General features: G+C 42.8%; 1 protein-coding gene across 1 annotated transcript in view; it reads right to left on the bottom strand.

The window, feature by feature from the left end:
- LOC142219116 (uncharacterized) overlaps window positions 1-12,730 on the bottom strand; it is a 60,495-nt gene that overhangs the window by 209 nt on the left and 47,556 nt on the right. Inside the window, exons 55-68 of the mRNA XM_075288083.1 lie at window positions 12,622-12,679; window positions 10,142-10,225; window positions 9,270-9,446; window positions 8,559-8,640; window positions 7,173-7,329; window positions 6,403-6,477; window positions 4,873-5,035; window positions 4,236-4,441; window positions 3,630-3,845; window positions 2,859-2,980; window positions 1,786-1,876; window positions 873-941; window positions 655-757; window positions 429-470 (exon numbers count right to left, since the gene is read on the bottom strand). Coding sequence (XP_075144184.1) covers window positions 429-470; window positions 655-757; window positions 873-941; window positions 1,786-1,876; window positions 2,859-2,980; window positions 3,630-3,845; window positions 4,236-4,441; window positions 4,873-5,035; window positions 6,403-6,477; window positions 7,173-7,329; window positions 8,559-8,640; window positions 9,270-9,446; window positions 10,142-10,225; window positions 12,622-12,679 — 1,645 coding nt within the window. The remainder of the gene's footprint in view (window positions 1-428; window positions 471-654; window positions 758-872; window positions 942-1,785; window positions 1,877-2,858; window positions 2,981-3,629; window positions 3,846-4,235; window positions 4,442-4,872; window positions 5,036-6,402; window positions 6,478-7,172; window positions 7,330-8,558; window positions 8,641-9,269; window positions 9,447-10,141; window positions 10,226-12,621; window positions 12,680-12,730) is intronic.

The raw sequence follows: 12,730 nt of genomic DNA on the forward strand, positions 1-12,730 counted from the left end.
CCCAAGCAATTGCATGGGGCCTTACAGACCAGGAGCCCCCACAAACCACATAATGTTATTATCACATTCTGATACTGTCAGCATCTGAACATAATGTGCAGCAGCTTCTGCAGCCATTCCTGGATGGACGTGCCAGGGAATTACACTACATATTGGCAGGCAGGTGTAGGAACCAGTAGGAAGGAGGCAGTATACTGTATGTGGGGATGCTATGGGGAATTATACTGTATGTGGGGACGCTATTGGAAATTATACTGTATGTGGGGGCACTAAGCAAACAGTATGCTGTGTGAAGGAACATGAACAAGGCAGTAGACCATGTGTAGGGGCACAAAGGGGGCAGTATGATGTGTGTAGGGGCAGTAAGCTAGCATAATACTGTGCAATCGGGGAATATAACATTTATAAGCAAACAGGAATAGACTTACCATCATTGCAAGGAAGGCTATATTCTACAGTGGCATGTTCATCTGGAAGACAAAAATAGTAACTATAAGCCACATGCTATAATATTGTGCTATACAAAAACAGTCATATAATAACACAGGTCCATCAAGTTCAACCTATAACCCTACAGTGTGGATCCAGAAGAAGGCAGCAAAGAGAATGCTAGCTCAGGACTGCAAATAACATCTAGACAAAGAAGAGATTTACCTGTCTCATAGTAATCATATACTTTAGCTGTAGCCGGTTTTAGGTCCTTCACCACAATGTCCTGTTCCACCATGAAGGAGAGGGTTACTGGGTCATGGCCAATCTATAGTGAGATATACAAATGTTCCAATGAGTAAAGATTAGTAATTGTGGACTCCCAGGTGTTCTTAGTCAAGAAAGAACAGCAATATCAAATTAGACTAATGATCGATTCAGACCTGGTCCAGGTACATCATCACCACGTCCGTCTGGATCTCACTTCTCTTTATTAAATTTTCCTTTTCCAGCTGTGAAGAAAAACTGGTGTTACATCTGGTATAACAGTGACCGGAGGAAAGAAAATATTATTGCTGCACATGAGACAGTTTTCCTCCTAGAAATACATATTTATCAAGGATTTTGCTCTTCTTCAAGTAAGAGAACTTGTTTTATGGGATCTAAATCAGATAAATAGAATTGAACTGCAGTACCAGAAATAACCCAAGGATAGAGGGGGCGCTGTTTATGACCTTTAGTTGTCTATAGTGTTCCCTAATTTATTACACAAGAATAACCACCTCTCTTTCTGGTATAGTATATAAGATCTCAGCTCTCATTAGAAGTTTTCAGTCTCGATGTAAAATCTACGTATCCATCCATCCAATATTAGTGTCACCTGTCAGCAGAACCCAAAATATCAATTCATGTCAATATGAAAATGAGCTCTTTGGAGCAATGAGGGCGTTGTCAATGCTCTAAAGAGCATGGCAACACCATTGTTGCTCCAAAGATCGAATTACACTGTGAAAGAAAATGGCAATATCACGGCAATGGAGGTCGTGATTCACAAGGGGAAGATGCTGTTTGATTCAGGTGACGGTAACCTATCTATCTTCAGCTATGATGGATTCATATACTCAGTTCTGGCCATATAAGAAACAAAAAGCCTTTGGACATGTTCAGGTGTTATGACCACTGTATGACTGTTACTTCTGCACCCCCTATGGCCACCTGGCTATTACAGTCATCCTTTATGAATACCCTGCTCTTCCATACTGAGCCCAAAGAAGTCTACAGTGAATACGTCTATCCTATAGTACAATGTAACCCTTTTTTTTGTTCTTTCCAAAATAACTAATTCTTGTAACTTACTTTCCTTATTGTGCTCTTTACTGGAATATAGCCAGACAACATCTTGACTTCAATAACGGCCATGTTAGATTTCTCCCGGGTACCGGTATAGCTGTTAGAATAAAGATACAGACAGGACATATACATTCATATCTGTTATAATAGGTTACCTTTCATATTGGTCAATAGAAATAGAATATCGAAAGAAGAATATTCCTCCGTTTGACATAATTTTTGATAGTTTTTAATATGATGGAACAAACCAAGGGGCAAAACATGGGATGTTGACTGCTGTTCTGTTAAACTTCATATTGGTTATGATGCAAGCTGTACAACAGCCCAGGGGCCTAGTAGTTAGGAGGGCCCACTGTCACCTTCAAAGCAGCAAGCATCCTCCTTTGTTCTATTAAATTGTATGAGCTGAGCTAATGAAATTACACAATTACAAGGTGCAAAAAGGAGACATCTGTACAGTAGAATTCCAACTTTCAAACAAAAGTGAGGCAGAATTCTACAGCTAAATCTCTCTTTTTGTGCCTAGATGGGCAATTGTTTTTGCAAAGGTTGGACCAACTTATACTAGTGCACCAGTGGGAAACTTCTTCTAGGACTATCAATTTAATGGGGAATCAGTTGTTAGGCAATTTACTGTAGCTCACATTTCCTGGTCATTTTAGGTGTGCCTCATGATCAGCTATGGGACAGCAAGGGGCCCATACAGGGGGCTTATTTTATCTAGTTCCACCCAGTTAGGTTCTACAAGGTACATTTTATGGATTGGAAGTGGATAGTGGTCCAAGTTGTTGTCTCATATTGGAAAAAGGAAAAGAGACCCAAAAGGAGAAGGTGACCACATTTGGAGTCCAAATATACCCCATAATTTGTGAAAGACTGCTCAGTTAGAGAAACATTTAGGCATCATACCTTCTGTGGGAATAACCTGAGGTGTCTCTTACCTACTCCCATGCCGCTTTCCATCCCTATTAACGGCTGGAGTAATAACCTCATAATCAATATTACAAGCTCATTAGTCCCTATTAGAAATTATTGTACACAGTGTAGAAAACTGCAAGAGTACAAAAAAGAAAACTCACGTGGCAGTGATAAGAATCTCAAATTTCATCACAGAATCCTCCAGACATTCTCCTCTGGATTTCACACTCAATGAGAAAGTGGCCTCGTCTTTGGGAGGAGGAACATTGTACCTCAATACCGCCTATGAGTTAAGAAAGTACAAAACATCTCAATGGACAGTGACATTTCATAGACTATTGAAATATTTGTTTGCTGATCATGTTGAACTGAGGTTGCCCCATACTGGACTCCCAACCATGAGTTACGTCTAATGTGGTTCTTGACTCTACAATATCACAGTTGTTCGATGAAAGCCCTCATGTCAAAAATCTTATATCAACTTGCAAATGCGGTGTAGATGGTATGAACCTATAACACTTATTCTCTCAATAATCATACATGGTAAGATATGTTCATTATGTAGCTTTAGAATTCTTTAGAATATATTTTCATATACTATGGATACATGGGAGTATTGTTGGAGGTCCCAACCAAGTCCCAACCTGCAACAAAAAAAAGAGAAAAAAACAGGCACAGCCCACACACGATATTCCTATTTACAAAGGTACAGTCCTCCTGGGTCTTCTCATGCATGGACAAAAAACCTTGTTGGCTCAAGGTTGTTTTCCAACCTCCAAGAGTCAAGGAAAAGTGTCCACTCCTCAAAGCTTGCGATGAACCATTTGTGGTTTAGTTTCTGCTTAGACTGACCCTCAGGTATATTTAATAGTCCAATTTTAGCTCCTTCACATCTGGTTGAGCTCTCAGAATCAGAATATATTTCTACTCACCTGAACGAAGACACAGCCAGCCCCTGTTGTGGTCACAGTGTAGTCTTCAGGAATTTTAGGTAGTGTTGTCCTTTGCAGTAGGAGTCGGTTATTCTTGTTGACATGGAACTGCTCAAGGAATCCTGACTTGGTACTGACTGTCACAGTAACATCTCCTTTGTCAGAATATGTGACCTCTGCATATTTGGCCAAAGCCTGAAGGGCGACCACTGTGTCCTTCAAAAGAAGAAAGTTGTAAACCTTAACAAGCAGTTGTCCGGAAGCTTAAAACTTTGTTCACACTGCACTGAAGCCTTCCTTCATAGTATACAGAATTAGCAAAATTTAACTTGCCAAAACAAGACTTTGGGTGAAGGTTCTATGGATACTTTCAGCTATATATGTGGAACGTACTTCATGAATGTCGGGAAGCCATGATGATCTGCTTAAAAATTATTCCTTACTGCTTACTCTCAAACTTTAGTAGTAATAGCTTACGGTATAAAATAATCAGCGTATTAGTGAATTCTCTGGTGAAGCCTTATCATGCTTCATGTTCAGTAGGGCCCTTCATTGCTTGCCCCTTACGTGTTCAGTAGGATCTACTTCTTAGATTCCTTACTTTACCTGTGTAGAAGAGTAGCCTCCATATGGGTTCTGCTGTTTGCTCAACCAGTTCACAATCAAGGAAGCTTTGCCAATATCTGGAGATGGACAAGACAGAAGAGCGAGAAGCACATAGGAGGCCAACTCCACCTCTGCCGATGGAGCTCTGTGCCAGTATGAAACTTCAGAAGGAGGAGTAGAGTCCCTCTTCCAGTGCAACTGTCCATCTGAAGTAAACATTTTTGGAAAATTTTTAGATCACAATCCTGTTTATGGTTTATAATAGGGTTATATACAGTACTGATCAATTACTCCAGTATTCTAGGTTTTATTTTAATAATTATAATAACATCACATTCTGGTATCAGACCCTCACAATCCTACAGAGATGGCCAGCGTTACCTACAGTGTAGACTATGTACTTGTATGTCCTTTGGTGAAAAACAGTCTAGTCTACAAAAGATTTGTACTGCGAGCAATGCCTTGGAGACCAGAGTAGGAGGATTATCTAGAATGTTAATCTTAGACCTTTGGCAAACAGAGAGCAAAGTTTGGGTGGAAGACTTGGATGAGGAAAGACATGTATCCCTGTGCTGAGCTTACAGTATAGGGAAAACTCTATATCATGCAGTATGTTTACAGCTAAATATTTTCTTACCTCCCCGCACTGCTTTTTTTTCCAGTTCTCCTATCAGAGTGTCCCTGAGTTCAGTCTCTCCGCACAATGAGAAGGTGTAGGCCAGCAGAGCCTGGGTGTACACGTTACTGACATCCACAGAGGCCTTCCTCAGGCAGGACAGAGCATTGTTCAGTAAGGGATCCTGAAAGGAAAATAAAAGACAAACCGGGTGAAATTGTGGAACCAATGCATATGTTGTTTGCCACAGACGTTTCTGCCGCACCATTACTTCAAGTATGTTGGTGTCCAAAGGAAATTCCTAATCTTCCATTATTATATAGGGAGATAGGGATTAGTGACAGTAAAGCAATATAAGTCTGCCATACTCTTGGTTGTATACAGTAGTTTTGATGTTAAAGCTGTAGCTAGCATTTTAAATGACCTAGAGTGATAATTTTATTAAAGGGATGCTATCATTAAAACTCAATTTTTTGTCCCTAATACGTAGTAATAGCCTTAAGAAAGGCTATTCTTCTCCTACCTTTAGATTTTTTCTCTGCACCACCGTTCCGTAGAAATCTTGGTTTACGTCGGTATGCAAATGAGTTCTCTCGCAGCACTGGGGGCGTCCCCAATGCTGCGAGAGAACTGTCCATCTCCGCCTCCATCTTTTTCAGGAACGTCCTCTTCACGCGTATTCTTCCGGAGGTGGCTTCAAACTTGTAGGCCTCAGACCTAGGGCAAAGTCGATTGCGCATGCCCGCCGGCTACAAGAAAATGGCCGCTTACACAGAATTGTAAGCGATAATTTTCTTGTGGCCGGCGGGCATGCACAGTCGGCTGCCCGAGGCCTAGAAGTTTGAAGCCACCGCCAGAAGAAGACATGAAGAGAGCCCGTTCCTGAAGAAGATGGAGGCGGCACTGGAGAGTTCTCTTACAGCATTTGGGACGCAATTTTTACCCCTAGTGGTCTATGGTAGTTAGACTTTCCTTCACCCATGGAAATGGTTCATTGTATTGTTGGCAAAGACTTGACAACCAACACCCAAGACACTTGATCCACTTGCCCACCCCAAGTTATGCCTCTCATTAAAAAGGTTTTCCAGATTTCGTTAGTTGATCCTTTATTAATTATCCTTGTATTACCAGGGATCTGAGACCCACTTCTGTACGTCACAGCCATTGGTTACATGGCCTGTTCGCAACGCAGTCCCTTTCAAGTGAATGAGCTCAACTAAATTACATAGCACTTCTGCTATACAATGTTCTCTGTGAAGAGGCCGCAGAGCTCACCCAAATGGTCAGGTCTCTTCATACAGCTGCTTGGTGGACGGCCAAGGTGTTGAACCTCTGCCGATCAATGACTGTAGGCAGTCATTGTACAAGACATCAAGAGATAACTCAAGGAAAACATCTGAAAACAGAGGTCATACAGAGAGAAGACAAAGCTCTGTATTAAATTTTGCAATAAAACTCCTTTTTTGGGGCCATTGTGGTCAAAGATTTTTCATTCAACGGACTAGTCATCCTTTAGTCTTGTAGTGAAATTCTTTGCCTTGTATAACTTACCTGTACAGACATCCCACCCTCCAAAAGGGCTATAGTTATATACGCAGAGAGAGAAGTTTCATCTTCTACTCCTCCCTGAAACACAAAGATATCAGTTTTATATTTTTGTTTCTGGATAGCAATCATCTTTTGTAGTTACTATTAGAACTATACTGAAACTGGCCCCTTTTTACCCATTTTTTTCATTTATTATATATATCTTATATTCTCTTTCCATGATTATACTATACATGCAACCGGTTTGCCGGAACTACTGGATTAAATATTTGTCACAATTTTTTTTTACAGTAGTCACTTGAAAATTCAAAGTGAAAGTGGAATTTATAGATGCTGGGGATCGCTTCAGAAGAGGGGGAGAGATGTCTTTGGATCAAACTTTGTAATCCTTGGAAAAATCTTCATATTGATCTGGGCCGAATGGAGAAGAAAAGGTAAGGGAGCAAATCCAATCAGAGAATATTTCACCTATAAGTTTTTTCATCCCTCCTGACTATTCTTTATAAAACAATTTGCATAGCCCAGGCCTAATTGACAACTGGGTGTTCACTTAAATGGGAACAGGCTGCAGATAGGACATGTGATAGACGAATGTGACATCACAGGTTTCTTTGAACAGCTGATTGATGGGGATGCTGAATGTTTGACCCCCACTGTTTTGATATTGATGACCTATCCTAAGTAATACGGTCCTAGAAAAATCATTTATCTAAGTTTGTATTTTGACAATGATGTCACCTCTATGACATTGTTATATCACTTTCTGCGCCCACCTTCATGGCATTATTGAAAAGCTTCCCCACACTGAGGAAACATCCCGTGTCTTGCTGATTGTTCTTCAGCCAGGAGAAGGAATGGTTTAGGTGACTTTCATCTATGAAGATATAAGGTCGGGCTTTGCTGAAGGACTTCACTACAAAGCCACTCAACCTGTAGAAACATTACCGAGGTATATAAATTGTCGATTTCTATACAATTGCAAAATATGACAAAATTAACTTTTTCTCCTGAAGACCATCCATATAGACAATACTGAATATGACTCTAAATTCTCCAACCAATTCTATGCAAGAAAAGAGGATCCTCTTCATATTAACCCCTTTCAGCTCTGTAGCATACATGTATGGTGCAGACAGGAGGTATTTCACACAAGGCACTTATATGGTGCAGAATTAAAGGGGTGTTTTAGTCCCTATTTTTAACCCTAGAGAAGGCTTAAAATAACAAACACTCTATACTTCCCTCTGAGCTGGACATTCAGCTGGGAGTCTCCTTTCAGATCCCCAATTTTCTTGACCTTTGTCCAATCCATGGTTGAGCAGGGATCTTGAATCCAATTGAAGCATTTGACTGATGTACTTGACATGCACAGAATGTCAACAAAAACTGGAGACCAGAACGGAGACGCTTTTTTCTGGATCACCCACCGAACAGAGATGTGAGTATACAGGGCTTGTTGTTGTAAGCGTCCTCATGGTTAAAAAAGGAAACTGGAACACCCATGAGAGTCATCGGTAGTATGCAGCTAAGCTCCAGCTATCACAGCCATTTAACCCCTTAGATGTCACAACCAATAGGGATCATTTCATGTACCTGAATAGACAAACAGAGGGGAATCCTTCTATCACCCCATTAGTCCTGCTACAATGTGACTGCAGGATGCTAATGTGTTGCAATGGTTGTCTAACAAGAGCCTCCAGATCTGCCATGTATGAAAGTCTATTAGTTCCTGCTGGATGCATTACATAGGTAGGAAATGGTAGCAGCAAGATAGACACAACAAGAAAAGGTGATGGTTGGAATGGGGAGGACAAGCTAGGGAAGAGCCCAGGGTCTATAGACTACAACAATTAATTCATCATTGACTGTGTCTTGTATATTAATCTCCTGTTCAATATCCGATACATCCCATAGGTAAGGGTTTCATTTCCTAATCTTATACAGCCCTTGATAATCATAACATTTGGTTTCCTCTAAATCTGAATAATCTTATCAATAACACAAACCAAGTACTAATAAGGAAACACAAGTCATAAATAGCCTCATCTGCCGCCTATGCCCAGGTTATTGGTGCGTGAACTGGGAATCTAAAAGTAATAGTTTAACCATATTCAGAACAGTCTGTAATATCAGGCACTGCGATACAAATAAAGACAAACCAAGTGTTTCCTTCTTTATCTTTCTTTCCAAAAGCGCTGTACGATCCATCATCACGTTTGTATGTAAGCTGACGCTGATACCCTGTGAAGAAGAGGAAAACACTGTGACTAACCTATCTACAGTATCTGCAGGTGTGGGTTGATATGCTGGGTTATGGTGACAGACTCCCTTTCAATAATACCTATTATATTGCATACTGATAATACTGATCTATCTATCTATCTATCTATCTATCTATCTATCTATCTATCTATCAATCATCTATCTATCTATCTATCTATCTATCTATCTATCTATCTCCTATCTATCTATCTATCTATCTATCTCCTATCTATCTATCTATCTATCTATCTATCTATCTATCTATCTACATTTTATTAGTCCCACTAACATTGTAAATGTCCATTGCTGTCTTTCATCATAGGATGACAGCGATGGACATTAGACTGTTGCATACAATGGTCACAGACTAATTCGGTGTCCATTCTCATTGACATTAATGTAAACAAGCATGATGTAAGATCGCTTCTGTCTCTGTCTTTGCAACAGTTTAATGTCTGTTACTGTCATGATGGAACACAGCAACGGACATTTACAATGATAGTGTGAACTCCCCCTAACAGTTATACTGAAACCAATGCCATCACTGAATTCCAGTACCAACTACTGGGTATTTGAAAATCAATAGTACTCAGTGTAGAATTTCTCACCGCTCTCCAGGAACTTCTTGGCTTTGTTCAGGATTTCATCGGTCAGTTGATGAGTCTTCTCCAGATACTGCAAGATGAAGATATTGGGAGCAAAGAGAACCATGTTCTGTTCTCCACATCCATATGGCATGGCCAGGAGACGATCAAGGTTCTGCAGGGCTGTGCCCATGATATCTCCTGCAGGGGAATAACAGGATTTCTATATTGATGTAATTTCAAAATAAAAATGGAATTAACACGTTATACATAGGTTATCTAATAGTCATGGGGGGTTATCTAATAGTCATGGGGTACCAATTGCCAAATAGAGCGAGCCCGCTGCCTTTGTCAAATACATTAGATACTGCAGCTACTAGTGACTTAACTACCAGGATCAGAGTTATCGTCGGTTCACCAGTTACAGCAGGAACCCAGATGTGTATTAAAATCATGATTCTGCAGTTACAGCAGGAACCCAGCTGTGTATTACAGTCATGACCCCGCAGTTAGAGCAGGAACCCAGCTATGTATTACAGTCATGACCCAGCAGTTACAGCAGGAACCCAGCCAGCTGTGTATTACAGTCATGACCCTGCAGTTACAGCAGGAACCCAGCTGTGTATTACAGTCATGACCCTGCTGCTGATCATGTGGGCACAGTGACAGTACCAATGAGACCAATATAATAAGTAAGGAGTCAGGAATTCCTAGAGAATCTACTCTATACTATTTTACTTCATAGGTCATAAAGACTGTTTCTTTGGGTGCCACTTACTTCCAAACCTATACAATGTTGTACAACATTGAGCTTGATGAACAAGGGGAATTGACATATTTTCTAGATAGTTTTGACAGTGAGCTTGATGAGGAGATTAATACATTGTAGATCTTACCCAGCACTTTTATATGAGCTCTTTCAGAATCCTCCAGAATATTATCAGGGATCTTCAGAGATATCTCCTCCACCTTTGGTTCGCCTAAAATATCATAGCAAATATTACATTTCTCAAACAAGTGCCAGGCCATTCAAGAGTCCACCATGTCAGATCACATACACATTAGACTCAGTAACTGTGTTTTTCTATTGCATTTCCCTGATGCCTTCTCTGGCAGTGCCTAATAGAATTACTAAGATAGGAGATCTGAGAATCCCAAAGAGAAGACAGATGGAGTTCCTTTTTGTTATGGATTTTGATGCAACTTTAATTGTGTTGCCCCATGTCTGTTCTGGAATTTTATAGGAGGTCGTGTGATCATTTCCCAAACATGCAAAATTATGTTTCACCTATCGTCTGTGTCACGGGTGGTGCCTTTTGCACCTCCTAAGATACAGTGATCACATACTGAAGGCATAATGAGGTTTTGTGCAACTGCATTTGATCAGTCCTGTCTGGGATTTTGTTGGGTCCATTTCGGCTACCCTCCTGGGAGATATTTGACTTGTCAGTTCATGGGTTGGACCCTGGGCTTTACCCAAAAGCTAGTGCAGTGGCGGATCCAGGGTTTGCGGGGCCCTGGGCAATTGACTTTGGCGGGGCCCTACTTACTGGGAGTCTCGCACTTCTAACCTGTACTTCCCAACTGTTGAAGACTAAAAAGAGGGAACAAAACGTGCAGCGCTCGCAGCGCGCCACAGCAAATTAGGCACCGCCCACTTTTATGTTGACTCCACCCATTCTCATTCAATTTTCATGTGATTCCACACAGTATAATCCTCCTACAGTCACCCGTAAATTATATCTCCCCCCCATTTTCATATACACCCTTCATCTACGCCTAGTTTCATGTCCCCCCCCTCTATCTCTGTCCCCAGTTTCATGCCATTCTCCCCCTTTATCTGCCCAGTTTCATTTCCCCCCCCGTCTCTGCCCCAGTGTCATGCCGTTCTCCCCCCTTCATCTGCCCCAGTGTCATGCCGTTCCCCCCCTTCATCTGCCCCAATGTCATGCCATCCCCCCCTTCATCTGCCCTAGTGTCATGCCGTTATCCCCCTCCATCTGCCCCAGTGTCATGCCGTTCTCCCCCCCCCTCCATCTGCCCCAGTGTCATGCCGTTCTCCCCCCCTTCATCTGCCCCAGTGTCATGCTGTTCTCACCCCCTCCATCTGCCCCAGTGTCATGCCGTTCTCCCCCCTCCATCTGCCCCAGTGTCATGCCATTCTCCCCCCTCCATCTGCCCAAGTGCCATGCCATTCTCCCCCCTCCATCTGCCCCAGTGTCATGCTGTTCTTCCCCCTTCATCTGCCCCAGTGCCATGCCATTCTCCCCCCTCCATCTGCCCTAGTGTCATTCTGTTCTTCCCCCCTTCATCTGCCCCAGTGTCATGCCATTCTCCCCCCTCCATCTGCCCCAGTGTCATGCCATTCTTCCCCCTCCATCTGCCCCAGTGCCATGCCATTCTCCCCCCTTCATCTGCCCCAGTGTCATGCCATTCTCCCCCCTCCATCTGCCCCAGTGTCATGCCGTTCTCCCCCTCCATCTGTCCCAGTGCCATGCCGTTCTCCCTCCTCCATCTGCCCCATTGCCATGCCGTTCTCCCTCCTCCATCTGCCCCATTGCCATGCCGTTCTCCCTCCTCCATCTGCCCCATTGCCATGTCGTTCTCCCTCCTCCATCTGCCCCAGTGCCATGCCGTTCTCCCTCCTCCATCTGCCCCAGTGCCATGCCGTTCTCCCTCCTCCATCTGCCCCAGTGCCATGCCGTTCTCCCTCCTCCATCTGCCCCAGTGTCAAGCCGTTCTCACTCACACACACTCACACACACACTCACCATTCCTCGTTCCCTCGCAGCTCTCTCCCTCAGACACATATTGTAGCCGCGATGTGATGACGTCATCACATCGCGGCTACAAATGCCGGAGGCCGGAGCTCAGCGTTAAAGCCGGAGCTGAGCTGTGACAGCTCCGGCTTTAAACGCCTATGTATTTCATCTCATCGGTGTCCTACCGCCGATGAGATGAAATACATAGGCGTTTAAAGCAGGAGCTGTGAGCTCAGCTCCTGCTTTAACGCTGAGCTCTGTTGGAGTCGGGACATGCCGACCGGGACCATTTTGTTAGGTCCCGGGCGGTTGCCCGGCTCGCCCGGCCCTGGATCCGCCCCTGCTAGCTGACAGAGTATAGTGTGAGCCTGGAGATTTGGAATCCGTTTTAGTACTGTGTGATACCTCGGGCCTGAGACTCTCAAGTTAGTTAGGTTTACCCAGTGTACGATCTTGAATTGAACTTAAGACTTCATGTAACCTGCACCTACTTCAGTTAAGTTGCATGTGTGTTTCTTCAGCCTAACCACTACATGCACCAGAGAAGTGGGGAGCTGACCCCCCTGTACCCCAAGATTAGGCTGTTACAACTAGGTAATATAATGTCTCCTTACCTTCTTCGTCTATGCAGATGAGAGAGCTGTGTGATTTCTCCTCTAGGACTCCTCCAGGCTGAAGATACCAATAAAGCATTTTGTGTATTAATTGTTTTTAGTAAAATTT

This window comes from Leptodactylus fuscus, chromosome 10 (genome assembly GCF_031893055.1).
Source record: "Leptodactylus fuscus isolate aLepFus1 chromosome 10, aLepFus1.hap2, whole genome shotgun sequence".
Lineage (NCBI taxonomy): Eukaryota > Metazoa > Chordata > Amphibia > Anura > Leptodactylidae > Leptodactylus > Leptodactylus fuscus.